This window comes from Cydia fagiglandana, chromosome 5 (genome assembly GCF_963556715.1).
Source record: "Cydia fagiglandana chromosome 5, ilCydFagi1.1, whole genome shotgun sequence".
In the NCBI taxonomy this organism is placed as follows: domain Eukaryota; kingdom Metazoa; phylum Arthropoda; class Insecta; order Lepidoptera; family Tortricidae; genus Cydia; species Cydia fagiglandana.
In genome coordinates, this window is record NC_085936.1 from 1,544,025 (window position 1) to 1,559,509 (window position 15,485).

General features: G+C 39.9%; 2 protein-coding genes across 2 annotated transcripts in view; one reads left to right on the top strand and one right to left on the bottom strand.

Moving 5' to 3' along the window:
- Positions 1-15,485, top strand: part of LOC134664294 (phospholipase B1, membrane-associated-like) — a 46,226-nt gene that overhangs the window by 11,938 nt on the left and 18,803 nt on the right. The window lies entirely within an intron of this gene.
- Positions 1,072-9,982, bottom strand: LOC134664781 (granzyme M-like). Its single transcript, XM_063521525.1, has 8 exons — positions 9,920-9,982; positions 8,389-8,485; positions 7,184-7,285; positions 5,107-5,303; positions 3,941-4,117; positions 3,398-3,424; positions 1,778-1,932; positions 1,072-1,220 (listed from the first exon to the last, which is right to left on the bottom strand). The coding sequence occupies exons 1-8, from the start codon at positions 9,947-9,949 to the stop codon at positions 1,079-1,081; spliced, it is 927 nt and encodes a 308-aa protein (XP_063377595.1). The 5' UTR covers positions 9,950-9,982; the 3' UTR covers positions 1,072-1,078.

The window sequence follows — 15,485 nt, forward strand, 5'->3', positions numbered from 1 at the left end:
TTATTTATTGCCTAAATACTATCCTTTTTAACCGACTTCCAAATCTCAAAAGGAGGATGTTATCAATTAAAGTTGTACTTATATTTTTTTATATTTTATGTTTGTTACTCCATATCTCCGCCATTACTGGACCGATTTTGTAATATTTTTTTTCTTAGTCGGAAAGTTTCCAAAATTGCCACAATCCACTTGGAACCATTTCGGAAACTTCTCTTATTGACAGAATTTAGAAAAAAAAACGCGAATTTTTATTTTATTTTATTTATTTAATTACAATTATAAGCTTAGAGTAGTACCAAACCGCCTATAATGCTAACAACAGTATTTAACTAACAATACAATAATGTAACAGTGGATCTAAATGTTTATTTAAATTTTTGCATATTTAAATTTTATTGACGGAATTTAGAAAAATACACACATGACGGAATTGGCTGCATTGACCTTATCGAAGTTTTCCATTTACAAAATTAAAAATATTTATATATGTCCTGTAAAACTTTCTTAATATTTTCGAAAACTTTTGTAAAGTTTTCGCAAGTTGCACTGTATGCCGGCGTACAGTGCAACTTGCGGGAACTTTACAAGTTTTAGTAAACTTCTGTAACTTTACAAAAGTTATAGAACTTTACAAAAGTTTACAATGGTCCTCGGGGTCCTGTTTGCCGATGCCGGAATAGATGGATTCCATGCCATCATGCGAAAGAGGTGTGCTTCAACCCTGAGCAGGATACGGGGCGCCACTAGAATCCTGGGCATTGTCTCATGGCTTCTCTACACGATGGGCCAACGCCGGTCACTTCAATCGACGCATTTATGCGTTAGAAGGAGCAAGTTGTATTGCTATCTCATTCTACCGCATGACTGCGTCCCTTGGAGTAGCCGGCGCTGGCCCATTGTGTACAGGGGCCTTTACGTACCGGGTCATAGGTTAAGTTAGTTTTGTTTTATTTTATTATAAAAATAATGCATTATTTAGTTTTATATAATATTAACCCTAATTTTAAGTTTAGTATTTAATGATAACCCCAAATGGACTTACGTCTGAAATAAAAGATTTTTTTTACTGTATGCTCTCCTATAAGTCGGTTTCGCTGGAGGTAGAATAGTCTGTGAGGAAGCCGTCGTACATACTCTTGATGACTTGCGCCTCGTCGTCCAAATATAACCTGTTCTGTTTTATTAAGGCCCAATTCACGACCATCTCTGGCTCAAATAACCTGCAATTAGGATACTATTATAAGTTATAATTTATAACTATAGAATGACCGCTTAAATGAGTCTTCGCCTGCGCGGTACGGGGGCGATAGGCGTACACCCGCTCGCATCTTCCCCGCCAGGCCGCCACCCTTAAGGCTTGTGCACACCGGCTGCGTGTGCGTGACGTGCACGTGCGCGTGCGGCGTTGTAGTATACAGATCCGTGCGGCTCCAACATTTTAGCGCACGCACACGCGCACGTCACGCACACGCAAGCCGGTGTGGCTCGGCCTTTAGTCGTCCCACCCCGTCGCCCCCGTACCGCGTAGGCGAGGACTCATTTAAGCGGTCGGTCTTATAGCAGCCCTAACAAATTATACTCCTAAACCTTCCTCAAGAATCTCTATTGATAGGTGAAAACCGCATTGATAATCCGTTTAGTAGTTTGTCAGTTTAACGCGAACTACACACACAAACAGACAGACGCGGCGGGACACTTTGTTTTATATAAGATGTAGTGATTGTCACAGAATGTCTAGACAAGAGAGCTTACACATAACATGCGTCAATTCACTCACGCAGAAACACACTCGAAGAACTTTCGATTCCTAACGTTGCTAATGATGTGTGCGAGGACGCTGTAGCCCGTGCAGTTGGTCCACTGCGCGTCGGGTGCCGTCATCATCCCCACCACACGCCCCGAGCCGCAGATTACCGGGGCCCCGAACATGGCCTGCTCAAACAACAACTTAAATCCTAAGGCCTGTGCACACCGGCTGCGTGTGCGTGACGTGCACGTACGCGTGAGGCGTTTTAGTATACAGATCCTTATGAGAAACGGCACACCGCTCGCATCGCATACGGCGTGTGCAGCTCCAACATTTTAGCGCACGCGCACGTGCACGTCACGCACACGCAAGCCGGTGTGCACAGGCCATTAAAGGGGCCCACTTATTAACAGTCTGCCGGACGGTATCGGCCTGTCACTTATGGGTCATCCATTAATTACATCACACGTTTAGGGGGAGGGAGGGGGTCAAGAAAATGTGACATATTGTGACATGGGGGAGGGGGGAGACACAAACTTTGTGACGTCACTTTAACTTCATCAAATCATCAGTAACCGAAAATTTATTTAAATTATTTTATTCGTTATACATTTTAATAACAAGTTTTTAAAACGATAATCATTTTTATTCGTTTAAAATTCTTTCCTAAGCAGTTTTGGGTTATAAAATTACTAATATTTATATCGTCAAAAATATTTTGATAAAATATTAATAATACTTAGGTACTTACTTAATTCGATATGGCGATTTCGTAGAAAAAATGTGACGTCACACTAGGGGGGAGGGGTTTGCCAAATGTGACCAAGTGTGACCAAAAAACCTAGAAATTCGTGTGACGTAATTAGTAGTAGTAGTAGTAAAATACTTTATTGTACAAAAAGAAACATAAAACATGAAAGAACACACATCATTAGTACAAAGGCGAACTTATCCCTTTCAGGGATCTCTTCCAGTTAACCCTTGAGCAGTTGAGGGAAAATTGGAGAACGGTAGACATAAAAGCTGTGCTAAACGGCATAAAGATAAAATATTTAATATCCTACAAGATAGGTAAACCTATATCCTACTATAATTATGTACCTATATACAAAGTATGGGATATGAAATATAACAAATATGTAAACAACTATATATATTTAAAATATATAATACATATAATACATTGTATATGATATAATACATATATACTAAAACTACCTAACCGCATACATCTTTTAGATTTCAAGTTCCGTCAGAAAGCCATAACTTTTTTAAATTCGCCTTTAGCGATGCGACCGATTGACACTTACGAAGAGAAGACGGTAAGGAATTCCATAATTTGACAGAGTACACAGTAAAAGACTTGTCATAGGATCGGTGTTTGTGTGGCGGGATAGCCAGAGAGAGTAATTAATGGATGACCCCTTAGAACAAAATTTTGACAGTTCCGAACAACTGACAGGCCGATACCGTCCGGCGGACTGTAAATCAGTGGGCCCTTTCGTAACACACACGGGCTGAAATTATCAGAAATGAAGCTCCAAAATCTTAGTGGCCACGCGTTCATTATGGTGCCATAGATAGCACAGCGTCGCACGTAAGCGAACAAGTCATGCGGCGCGGCTTTGTAGCTAAGGAGTAGGTACTTACATGACAGGGCTGGGCAGTGTAGTCCGTCTGTAATATTTGTAACAAAATTTGTATCGAGAATCTATAATTTATCTTTTTCACTTAATAAAATTCGCAACACAGTCCCACATGTGCCAGTATATTATAATTGCCACGACAGCGACACCTTATGTTACTTTCGTTTCGAGCTACCGCTGGTAACAGCAATAAGTAACTATAGACAGACCACTTAAATCAGTCCTCGCCTGCGCGGTACGGGGGCGACGGGGCGGGACGACTAACAATAATGGTAACATTCCATTTCTAACCGCAGCTGCACTACCGGTACTGAACGCGTCGCTGTCATTGTCAATTTCCATAGTAAAATGAACAGTAGTGCAGCTGTCGTTGGAAATGGACTGTCACCTTAAGGGCGGCGGGAAACGTGCGGGCGGCAGGCGTACGGCGCCCGCACCTTCCCCGCCGCCCTTAGTCGTCACTCCCCGTCGCCCCCGTACCGCGCAGGCGAGGAATCATTTAAGCGGTCGGTCTTGGGAATGACCCATAATAAGTAAGTATACTTACGTCTCTCAGACACAAGACGTCATTTTTGTTGAACTCCTTAGTATTTCCTAGAGCGTCCGTGGCCTTCTCGTATTTTAGCACTAGAGTGTCGCAATACACCCCCTTGTTTACTAAGTTCAACTGCTGCAGTCGCAGATTCCTTTGTAAAATATATTTTGGCCCTGGATATATAATATCCTGAAACATAAACACGTAGAAACCTTTAAATTAACAGTCCGCCGTACGGTATCGGCCTGTCAGTTGTTCGGAACTGTCAAAATTTTGTTCTAACTGACAGGCCGATACCCTCCGGCGGACTGTTAATCAGTGGGCTCCTTACGCTACGTCTTACGTAGGCGAACAACGCGAGAACGCGGCGCGGCGCGGCGCGGCCAAAGCGGCCGCCGCCGCGCCGCGCCGCGCCGCGCCGCCTGACATTCGCGTGCAAATCGCGCCGCACCGCGTTCGCAACGAGATCGCTTACGTAGGACACTTCTATGGGCATCAAAGGATTGATTTCGCCGCGCCGCGCCGCGCCGCGTTCGCGCGTTGTTCGCCTACGTAAGACGTAGCGTTAAGAGGCGGAAAGCCGGAAAATTTGAAGTACCTAAACCACATATGGCGAAAAACTTGCGACAGAAGAAAGGGCCATCTCGGGTTTACAATTAAACTGTAAACTATGCTTCTGTTAAAATAAATACCTACTCGTCAGATCCCTAAAAGTAGAACTTCGTCATCCAAATAAATCAGCCTACCATGCTTTGTTCCTACTTTCTCCTGTTTGAATACATTCTACCGGGTGTGGCCTGTAATATGAGCAAAAAAATTAACTATAGGCTGTACTCCTCATACTGATCAACATTTGTTCAGCGACTTTTAAAAATAACTTGTGGTTTGATTTTTAATACTCTTTAAAGATTATTCTAAGACGCAATGTATTGCGAATCTTGTTATGTTTAAGGCGTGACGAGCAACGTCAATCACAATGATATGGCGTGGCGATGGCGTCCATTGAAAATAATATTTATTTTGTAAGAAAAGTAGGGAGTCTAAATACTTCATAATTTTTGAAAGTTGTTGAACAAAAGTGTCACCGTTTGAGGAGTACAATCTATGTTTTAATTATTTGCTCGTGTTACAGGCCACACCCGGTACCCGGTATATGTTCAATGGAAAAGGTACCGTACCCCGGTATAGAAGAAATGCCAACCAAGCATTATGCACTCGTCCTGCAACTCCAACTTGTCTTCTCCAGTATAGTCAATGGCAATGGCCCGCGGAGGCTCCTCCGTTAACAAATCCGGTATTTTCCTACGTAGCAGTAGTAGCGCTGCCGATTTTTGCATGATATATGCTCTTGTGCCTAATTTATCGGAAGGAGGAACTGAAAGGTTGATAAAAAGAATGTTTTGAAACAAGTGAAGTATTTAGCTTAGATCAGCGATAATCAACCTGCGGTCCGCCGGCCTATTTTAGGTAGCTCGCAAGGTGATCCTGATAATTATAAATACATAGTAATTAACCTTATTAACCATGCCATCCGAATGTCACCAAAATCCATCTTATCGTAAGCAAATTCATGTTGCAGCCGAGCCCGGGGCTACAAGGCAAAAATGTCTTTGTGGCCTTCTTAAAAAAAAGGTTGAGTAATGGCTTAGTTAGACGGCGTCCTCGAGTGTAACTCACTTTTACCCCTCTCCCCTCCTCTTTATACCCATCCAGGTACAGGAGGGCACAACTAGGGACCCATTAATATTGGATCTCGACCTTTTTTACAACAAAACGCCGATGTTTGGCGATTGGCGATAATTGTTTTTACGGAAAATTACAAGTTTTCTTCTCAAAGGAAAGGTCATTCATTTCTGCTTTCTAATTACCTTGAGAGATTACCTGCCAATGAATGGCATTGTTATCTTTTGTTAAACCTAACCGCTAATTACCTGTGCAAAATGAAATGCAATAATAACAAAATATTCTAAACAGATAACATCTTTATCGCTTGATACCAAGTACTTTCTTTACTTTCGTTCTATATCGAACATTTTGGAAACATAGACAAACACACGCATGGGCGACCACAGCTCTATAATCCAAGAGGTCCTATAGGTATCGAGTACGTGCTACTGTAATTCTAACTCTATACTTTAAGCGGTAGAGTTGTTATCTGTACGGAATCTTTTTATATTGCACACGTGATTAGCGGTTTGGTTTAACAAAAGAAAACAATGCCATACATTGGCAGGTAATCTCTCAAGTAGGTTCCGACATTTTAAAACTGTACGTGTACGACTATACACTGAGACGAAAGACAAAATATTTAAAAGAAAACTCATTAACTTACTTACCGAGAAATGTTATTATAGTATTGACGATTTCCTAAATGATGATAACCTTAATTAATCAACTAATCTAACCTACTTTTTTCGATGTAAGGACATAAATGTATTTTATTCGAATAAACTATTATAAATGTAATTAAATTAAGATATTAGAGAATTAAGTAAAAATTAAGTGTTTAAGTAAATGTAAGACAGCTACAATCATATTGTAACACCCTCACAGGGTAACATGTACGCCTCCTAACATTGTATTTAACATCATGTATTTCTATGCATCAATGTACATGTATGCAATAAATGACAATAAACAATAAACAATACCAATAGAGTGCAAAGGCTAAGATAAGAGCTATATTTGCTTAATGAATTTTTGGCGAGATGCGATCTACTGCCGTATTCGAACTTCAAGATATTCACAAGAGACGACACGTACTAGATCCATTCTAGATACGTTATAGTTTAGATATCAACTAGTTCTCTTTTGCAGCGCAATTCGGGCAACCAATGTCACTTTTACGTTAGATAGAGTAAGATATCTATTACATAGATGTGAATTGGATCTCTAAATCATATCCTGTGGAAATCGTTCAAGAGTAGGTATCTCCAGAATCGCGCAAATGTCAAATTTGACAGGTTAGAATTTAACCTGTTAGATCATAAACATATCGTTATCGTATATTGGTGATGTCTAAAAGATATCTAATAGATGTCTATTTCAAAATCCGAATTGCTGCCGGATTCGAACTTTAAGATACGTCAATTAATAGATCTGGAAACGATATGGATTAGATGTGTCAGTGTCAAAAGTGACGTATTTGTTTGAAGAAACGTCACATTTGACACTGACATATCTAATCCATATCGTTTCTAGATCTGTTAGTTGAGTTAGAATCGAGCTGGGCCCTTAGTAGGTAGGTATACTTACGGCGCGGTGTTACAACTTTAGTCACTTGGACCCTGACCCCTCTCATGTCGTGCCGATAGTGGGTCCCGAGAACTACGTTGATGGGCCGCGTGTCGACAGTACCTTTGTAAATAAAAACATTCTTTAATAGGGAATCTTTTTTTTTTAGTACCTAGCCTATATTGTGTCCCACTGCTGGGCAAAGGCAGCGTGATACCAGGACCCCCACGCAATAGGGAATATTACCACAGAATAAAATTTAATAATAGTACTAGATATTACGCAATACTTTGCGTAGAGGCGTCACTAGCACAATCACAACACCTACCGCGAAACACGAAAATCGAAAGTTCGGTTTCTACCTCTCTATCACTATTGATTTGATAAATAGAGAGACATAACGAAATTTCGATTTTCACGTTTCGCGGTAGGCCACCTGTGAACAAACCGATTCGATGTATCAATCTCAGTAATGAAAACTTGTCAAAAAACTGTTTAAGGCCTTTATATAAGTTACTCTATAGTTTACTATGTGCACTAGTGCTGCACTCTGGCGGCAGAACACTGCAGTAATACTCCCTATAGAGTTAACTAACGCATGGAAAAATAATAAAAACACTAGCGAACCACCCCGGCTTCGCACGAGTCACACAAAACCTAACCCAAATTATATCTACACCTAAACCTTCCTCAAGAATCTCTCTATCGATAGGTGAAAAGCGCATGAAAATCCGTTTAGAAGTTTTTGAGTTATCGCGAACATAAGAGTAAGTACTAACTGAGGCAAAGTAATTTTCAATTTTTAGGGTTCCGTACCCAAAGGGTAAAAATGGGACCCTACTACTAAGACTCCGCTATCCGTCAGTCCGTCCGTCCGTCCGTCCATCCGTCCATTCGTCCATCCGTCCGTCCGTCCATCCGTCTATCCGTCCGTCCGTCCATCCGTCCATTCGTCGGTCTGTCACCAGGCTGTATATGTCATGAAACGTAATAGTTGACAGTTGGAATTTTCACAGATGATGATTTCTGTTGCCGCTGTAACAACAAATATAAAAAAAAAAAACATAATAAAATAAATATTTAAGTGGGGCGCTCATACAACAAGCGTGATTTTTTTGCCGTTTTTTGTGTAATTTTAGGGAACGCTTCGTGCGCGAGTCCGACTCGCACTTGGCCGATTTTTATTCTAGTTGCAATATTAGTGGGAAAAGGTATCTTTACTTTACCGTCGACGTTAACAACGCAAACGCATGCAGTCAGCACCGCCATGCGCGATACCAGGACCCCCACGCAAATGGACCGCGGGACGGCTTGGAAATATACCTGGACAAATATAAATAATAAATGTGATATAATGCATAAAATTATTAGGACTATTAGATATGGATAAAAAAACTCAATGACATTGTAACAGTTTTTTAATCAGTACGGATATGATGGTCCTTCTTGTCTATGTGACAGCGTGATAAAACGGTGTCCGTCACTTTCGATCCCACGGTGTTAAAAAGTGACAGTTATTTTATCACGTGGATAAAGATGGATAATGCCATCCATAATACGCTGGCTGGTCACGTGTCCGTCTTACGTCTTACGAATCTTACGGTCACGTGACCTGTCGCGAGCTTAACATTTTTTCCCCATCACAAAAAGTGCACAGCGCCGCTAAAGAAGTTTTCACTTCAAAAATATACCTATGCATGCATAAGGTATTTAAAATCATACAAAAATAACTTAAATATATCTAAATATTAAAATATTTTAATCTAAAAGACCTCCGCGACTTGTACCGGCTGCAAAGGTGCCCGTCACACTTGCCGCGTTACCACGTTGGATAGCGATATGGCCAGCCTTTGTACCAGGTACGAACCCGCGCGAGCATCAGACGTCCTCGCCCTAATTCTATGTCCCACCTCCCTTTTAAAAGCTATGGCGTCAGACCCCCAACACCCCGTTATCTCGAAGGCGAGTGGTACAAAATAATACCTAATGCATGCATAATACCTAAGAACCAAATAAGAATATTAAACGATTGGAATTATTGTAAATTAAACTAAAATATGTATGACATTGTAATGCCCTGCCGGGAGCCCAAGCTTCAAGATGGAGTAAAGAATGTTGAGATCCGTCGTTCTACAAAAACTGCCGTATTCGAACTTCAAGATATTCACAAGAGACGACACGTACTAGATCCATTCTAGATACGTTATAGTTTAGATATCAACTAGTTCTCTTTTGCAGCGCAATTCGGGCAACCAATGTCACTTTTACGCTAGATAGAGTAAGATATCTATTAGATGTGAATCGTTCAAGAGTATCTCCGGAATCACGCAAATGTCAAATTTGACAGGTTAGATCTTAAACATATCGTTATCGTATGTTGGTGATGTCTCAAAGATGTCTACTAGATGTCTATTTCAAAATCCGAATCGGGCCCAAAGGCTCGTTGGGTGGACGACATCCGGAAAATTGCGGGCCACTTCTGGATGAGATTAGCTCAGGACCGGGACAAGTGGCGTTCTAGAAGACAGCCGGCCTAGCCAAGGTCACAATCGCTATCGCTTCGACAACGAAAACCATTATGTCTCTCTATCACACTTCCATATTAGTGCGACAGTGACAGTTGCGTTTCGATCGCTACGGAGCGTAAGCGATCGGCATCTTGGCTACGCGGCCAGGTCATGCTCAGCAGTGGGCGATAAAGGGCTGATATGATGAAGATACTTAATTGATTAAGTGGAACATTAGTGGAACACTCACCATGAATGGGATGACGCCAGGAGGAGGCATGGTGGGTTCCCTTCCGTAACATCCCGATAAACTGAATCCTGATAATAACATTGCATTAAAATAATTCCATAAATAACCAGATCAGGTATTCTTTAATCTTTTTATTTTGTCCCGGTTACAAGAAAAAGGTAAGTTGCGGATTTAATAGCCCACGCAGTGCAAGTGTTATTTTAAACGTCAAATTTCTATGAAATTATGACGTATAGGTAAATAACACTTGCAATGCGTGGGCTATCAAATCCACTGCAGATTTTTCTTGGTCCGACTCTATAAAGTCAGCTGGTACATTTCGTGCTCCAGACGCCATCGCCACGACTTCATGTCGAGATTGTCACTTCGTGGTTTTGGACAGGTTTGTTTACGTGCAATTTTTGACAAGCATTGATTACACTTTAACACTTCATTGACGTGGCACGGTTAAATATAAATAAGTTTTAGGCAAAAATTCCATTTCTGGTACAAGCTTTTATCGCTGACTGTACTTTTCTTTCCACTGACAATTAATACTCATCGAGACAATTCTAAAAACCCCAAACACAATTAAGTTTCGTTGTTTTGTCACAGAGTTTCTATGGCCACCTCCGGTCTCCATCATCAGATCAGCTCGATGACACCGTAATATTGCATTGTCACCCGACTTACGTATGTATGCAAAATTTCAGCTCAATCGGAAACCGGGAAGTGGATCAAATTTAACTTGCAAGATTTGATTACAGACTGACAGACCGTTGTCTGTCCTGTCCCGTTGGACAGGTGAAAGTAAATAAAAGCTTGTAATGATATAAGGAATTTACCCAACAAATACACCAAGAGAATTTTCTTCATTTTGTTCCAATACCGGAGTGGAAGTGAATTAAAATTAAAAATCACTTTAATTAATTATTCTGCAACGGTCTGAACGCAATCGTAAACACCACTGATTAATTCAAGCCTCAGCACAGCACAGTTTTTACAAAGTTTTAATTAACATGCAATGTTTTGTATCCAGTACCTATCGTTAACGTTTGTCATGTCCACAGAAGAGACGCTGACTGTCCAGCACGTGTTACAGTGACTCCCTTAAATCGTTCCACCTAAGCTCGGCAAAGCAATCAGAATACACGGCCAGGTCTCAGGGATCCAATAGAAATGTAGGAAAAAGAAAATAAATATGATCCCAAAACAAATGTCAGTTTTGTAACGCATTTTTATATAAATTTTGTATGGACTGTTACAAAACTGACACCCAAAATTTGTATGAAAAACTGGGGACACTTTTTTTCTTTATCTCATTCAATAGTACTCGTGATTCTGAGTCTAAATAACCCAACAGTAGTTTTCCGAAAAAAAGTAAATGGTACCATTTTTTCTGAAACCCCCCGTAAACTATGTACCTACCTATCTGCCCTGAACGATAATGAATGCTCCTACCGGGTAGGCAGACTCTACCAACTACGCTAAGAGGCTGTTAACAAGTTCAAAAGTTCAATTATTATGAGTAAGTGTCAGTATAATTCCATTCCTCGTCTCGACACTTGGCCTCTTGCCTCAGAACAGCAACTGATGAAGTGATGGCACCTCGTGCTAATTGCAGTTTACTTTTTCTACTCTTCTAGTCTTTACCTAACCTACATGTCGCACTTATTTCGCGATTTTTGCAAGCAAATATGAAATGACTCTCTTCTCTTCTTCCTCGCGTTATCCCGGCATTTCGCCACGGCTCATGAGAGCCTGGGGTCCGCTTGACAACTAATCCCATGATTTGACGTAGGCACTATATAAATAAAAAATAAATAAATAAAAATAAAATGACAAATAAAAATATAAAAATATGTAAATATGAAATGACTAGTAGTGCATAAAGGGTGACTCACGTTAGATCGGGCCGTGGCCGGGCCGGAGCTTCCGGAGACTCGTTTTCTGTGGAAAGTAGTGATCACCGATCAGCCGTCGTAGAAATTGACATGTCGGACGCCTCAACCCGGGCACGACCCGGTCTAGCGTGAGTGATCCTTAAGAAAACTTAATTTTAGTCAAGTTACTGCCGTTGCTCAACATTGCCATCATGCCAATTGTAAATATAGTGATTCTACTGTATTCAATAATTCAATGTGGCTAATTCCGTCCAGGAGCGTTACATATTTCTTTGATTTTCAATCGTAGGAAAAAAAACCGTTTGCTTTTGATTGATGAAACTAAAAGCCATCGCTGCTTTGTCGACGAAATTATCAATGTTGTTCGAGAAAAACGCTAGTGGACGAAAAAGTCCCTATGACGGAATTAGCCACATTGATGTTACCTATATTGTATGACTAATATTTTGCTTCTCCCATGCATGATAACAAATCATAATAAGGGGTCATCCATTAATTACGTCACATGTTTAGGGGGCGGGAGGGGGTCAAGAAAATGTGACATGTTGTGACATGGGGGAGGGGGGGAGTCACAAACATTGTGACGTCATTTTAACCCTTAACATGGCAAGACATGAAATAATGTAGCCACCTATCACGTGGAATGTTTTTGGGGATAGTAATGGGTAAAAAAGTGCTATATTCAAGAAAAAAAAATTAAAAGCATTCTGAAAGTAGGGTTTTCAGGACGTCCGTTAAAACGGACATTGCCACGAACCTTATATATTGATTGCTCCCAAGGTTGTCCTAAAAAACGGACAATGCCGTTATACAGTTTAAGAAAATAAAAATTATTAAAGAATAACAGGGCAAGAAAATTTAAAATTATTTCAATAACACACTAATGAATGTTTGGAAAAAATGTTTATTTATATTAATAAGAAGAAAAATCTTATGGGACACATAATAATACTATATTTTCTTCTAGTGTTGATGTGTAAAACGACCCACGTACAGATATATTAAACAAAAATATACATTTTAAAGCTACGTATACATGCAAAATAGTCTCATAAAGCTAGTTACACATTACAATTATTGTAAGTAATATTACTTTACTTAAATGACCACACCATTTATCACTATGGTCTCACTGTTCTATGTCTTGCTTGTTTTCTTATTACCCGGACTATCTGAAACGTAAGCTGGTGGTAGATAATAGCTGTAGTTTCTGTAAAAGTTAAGATATTTTTCAGTCTCAACGGCCTCTGGCAACATTCTGGGAATATATGGCTCCTCCTTGGCGAGAACCAGAGTCCATGTCATGCTCCCAGACCGCAAACTTTAGTTGGCGGTGCTTGACATAATTAGCTATAATAATATGTTCTTGCACCCTAGTAGAAATGCTTTGCTTCGTCTGCCCGACATATATATGAAAGACTAGATTCGAAATTTACTCTCCAGAATTTTGTAAATATTACATTTTACAGGCCTCAGGAACAGTAGCATCTTCATCATCGACTTGAAATACGTTTTAACCGTAGGACATCTCAAGACGTGCCAATAATTTGAATACTGAAGCGAGTTATGCATTTAATGGCGAGGAATGAAGTTTTGTAGATGGAGTACTAGCAGACAGGTCGTGTTTAGGTCATCAGGTCGAGTATTATGAACAACTTTTTTCCCACAAGGACTATTTAGTTCGAAATTATATTTAAATACAGATAGTGCCATTCACAATGAGGCGCACTAAACTTTAATAGCACGACAATAAGAATAAAAGCACGCGTGTTCGTAAATAAACATAATATTTGTCCATCATATTTGACAAACTCTAAGAAAGTCACCTGGCTGAAAAAGAGTCAGATTGGAGCAAAGCAGATGTACAATCTGCCTCTAGTAAAATTTCGTCATCGTCGTCTTTTTTGTTATCTCACTCTTCTGAGTCAGATTGTGGAACCACCTGAGACTAAAATATAAAAAATGTATACATATACTTATGTATAACATAACCCCAACGCAACAATAGCCTATAAAACGACGATAAATGAAAAAAATATATATACCCTAAGTATGGCAATGTCCGTTATTTGTCACAATCTTGTCTCCGCACAAGCCGGCACTGTCCGTTTTTTAGGACGTGCTAAATGGTACTTTGTTACCAGTACTATCGACAATGTCATAAAAATGGGACATGATTTATTTCGCAATTTTTGACTTAGAATTAATCTATGATTTAATGAGCTTTATATTAAATAACAATGTCTAACTCATCTAGTAATAATATCAACGCAAAGAAAACACTTTGGCTATTTACTTTATATTCTATGGTGTCAGGAACACACTCCGTCGCAAATTCAGCGAATTTCAAATTTCAACTGCCGCCTGCGCATAAACCGAATTTTGTCTGATATTGTCTTAAACTAGGAAAAAAAGTAAAATTCTTGCACTTTCTTTAACGTACTTCCTTTTCTAGCCTGCACTTAGTGTTTAAACTTGGCGTCACATTTAGTACCTGTACTAAAAAAGTGACACAAACGCTTTAAGGGTTAACTTCATCACTATTCATCAGTAACCGAAAATTAATTTATATTTTTTTATTCGCTGTACATTTAAATAATTAGGTTTTGGAAGTAGGTAATTTTCGTTCCTAATTGGTTTTGTGTTATAAAATTGCAAATATTTATTATACCAAAAATATATTTTCATTTAAAAATAATGCCGAGTTAGTGTTGCCGATTTCGTTGAAAACAAAAATGCCTAAAATGTGACGTCACACCAGGTGGGGAGGGATTTGCAAAGTGTGACCAAGTGTGACAAGGAGGGGGGGGAGGGGTCAAAAAACCTAGAAATTCGTGTGACGTAATTAATGGATGATCCCTAAGCAAGTTTAATATGGTTTATTAAAAAAGAAGTTAATTATAAAAAAACCGTGTCAATTATAGGAAACCAAAGCTATTACTGACAATTGCACACATGTTTACATTATGGTATAATTTACCTTCTCCACCATCACTGGGCCAAGGACAAAACGTGTATTAACAAATAAACGAAAGCAAACAAAGATCTCAACATACAAGTAAATAAAATTTAATTAAGCGTAAACTTGAAGAGTGTTTGCACTGAGAATTCGTGTGTTATCTTTACGTCAAGTAATCACCATTTTAATATTTACCGTTCCTACTTTTATGGCTAAACTGTTTGTAAACTGCATGTCGATTTTTTAGCACAGAACACTAGTAGTAATTAATAGTACCAGTTACCAGACTCAAAAAAAGCGCTGGTGGCCTAGCGGTAAGAGCGTGCGACTTTCATTCCGGAGGTCGCGGGTTCAAACCCCGGCTCGTACCAATGAGTTTTTCGGAACTTATGTACGAAATATCATTTGATAAGTATTTACCAGTTGCTTTTCGGTGAAGGAAAACATCGTGAGGAAACCGGACTAATCCCAATAAGGCCAGTTTCCCCTCTGGGTTGGAAGGTCAGATGGCAGTCGCTTTCGTAAAAACTAGTGCCTACGTCAAATCATGGGATTAGTTGTCAAGCGGACCCCAGGCTCCCATGAGCCGTGGCAAAATGCCGGGATAGCGCGAGGAAGAAGAAGACCAGAGGGCTAACCGCGAATCACGTTTGACGTGTTGCCTCTCTGTCGCACTTGTAAATTCGTACGTAAGTGTGACAGGGAGGCAACACGTCGGACGTGG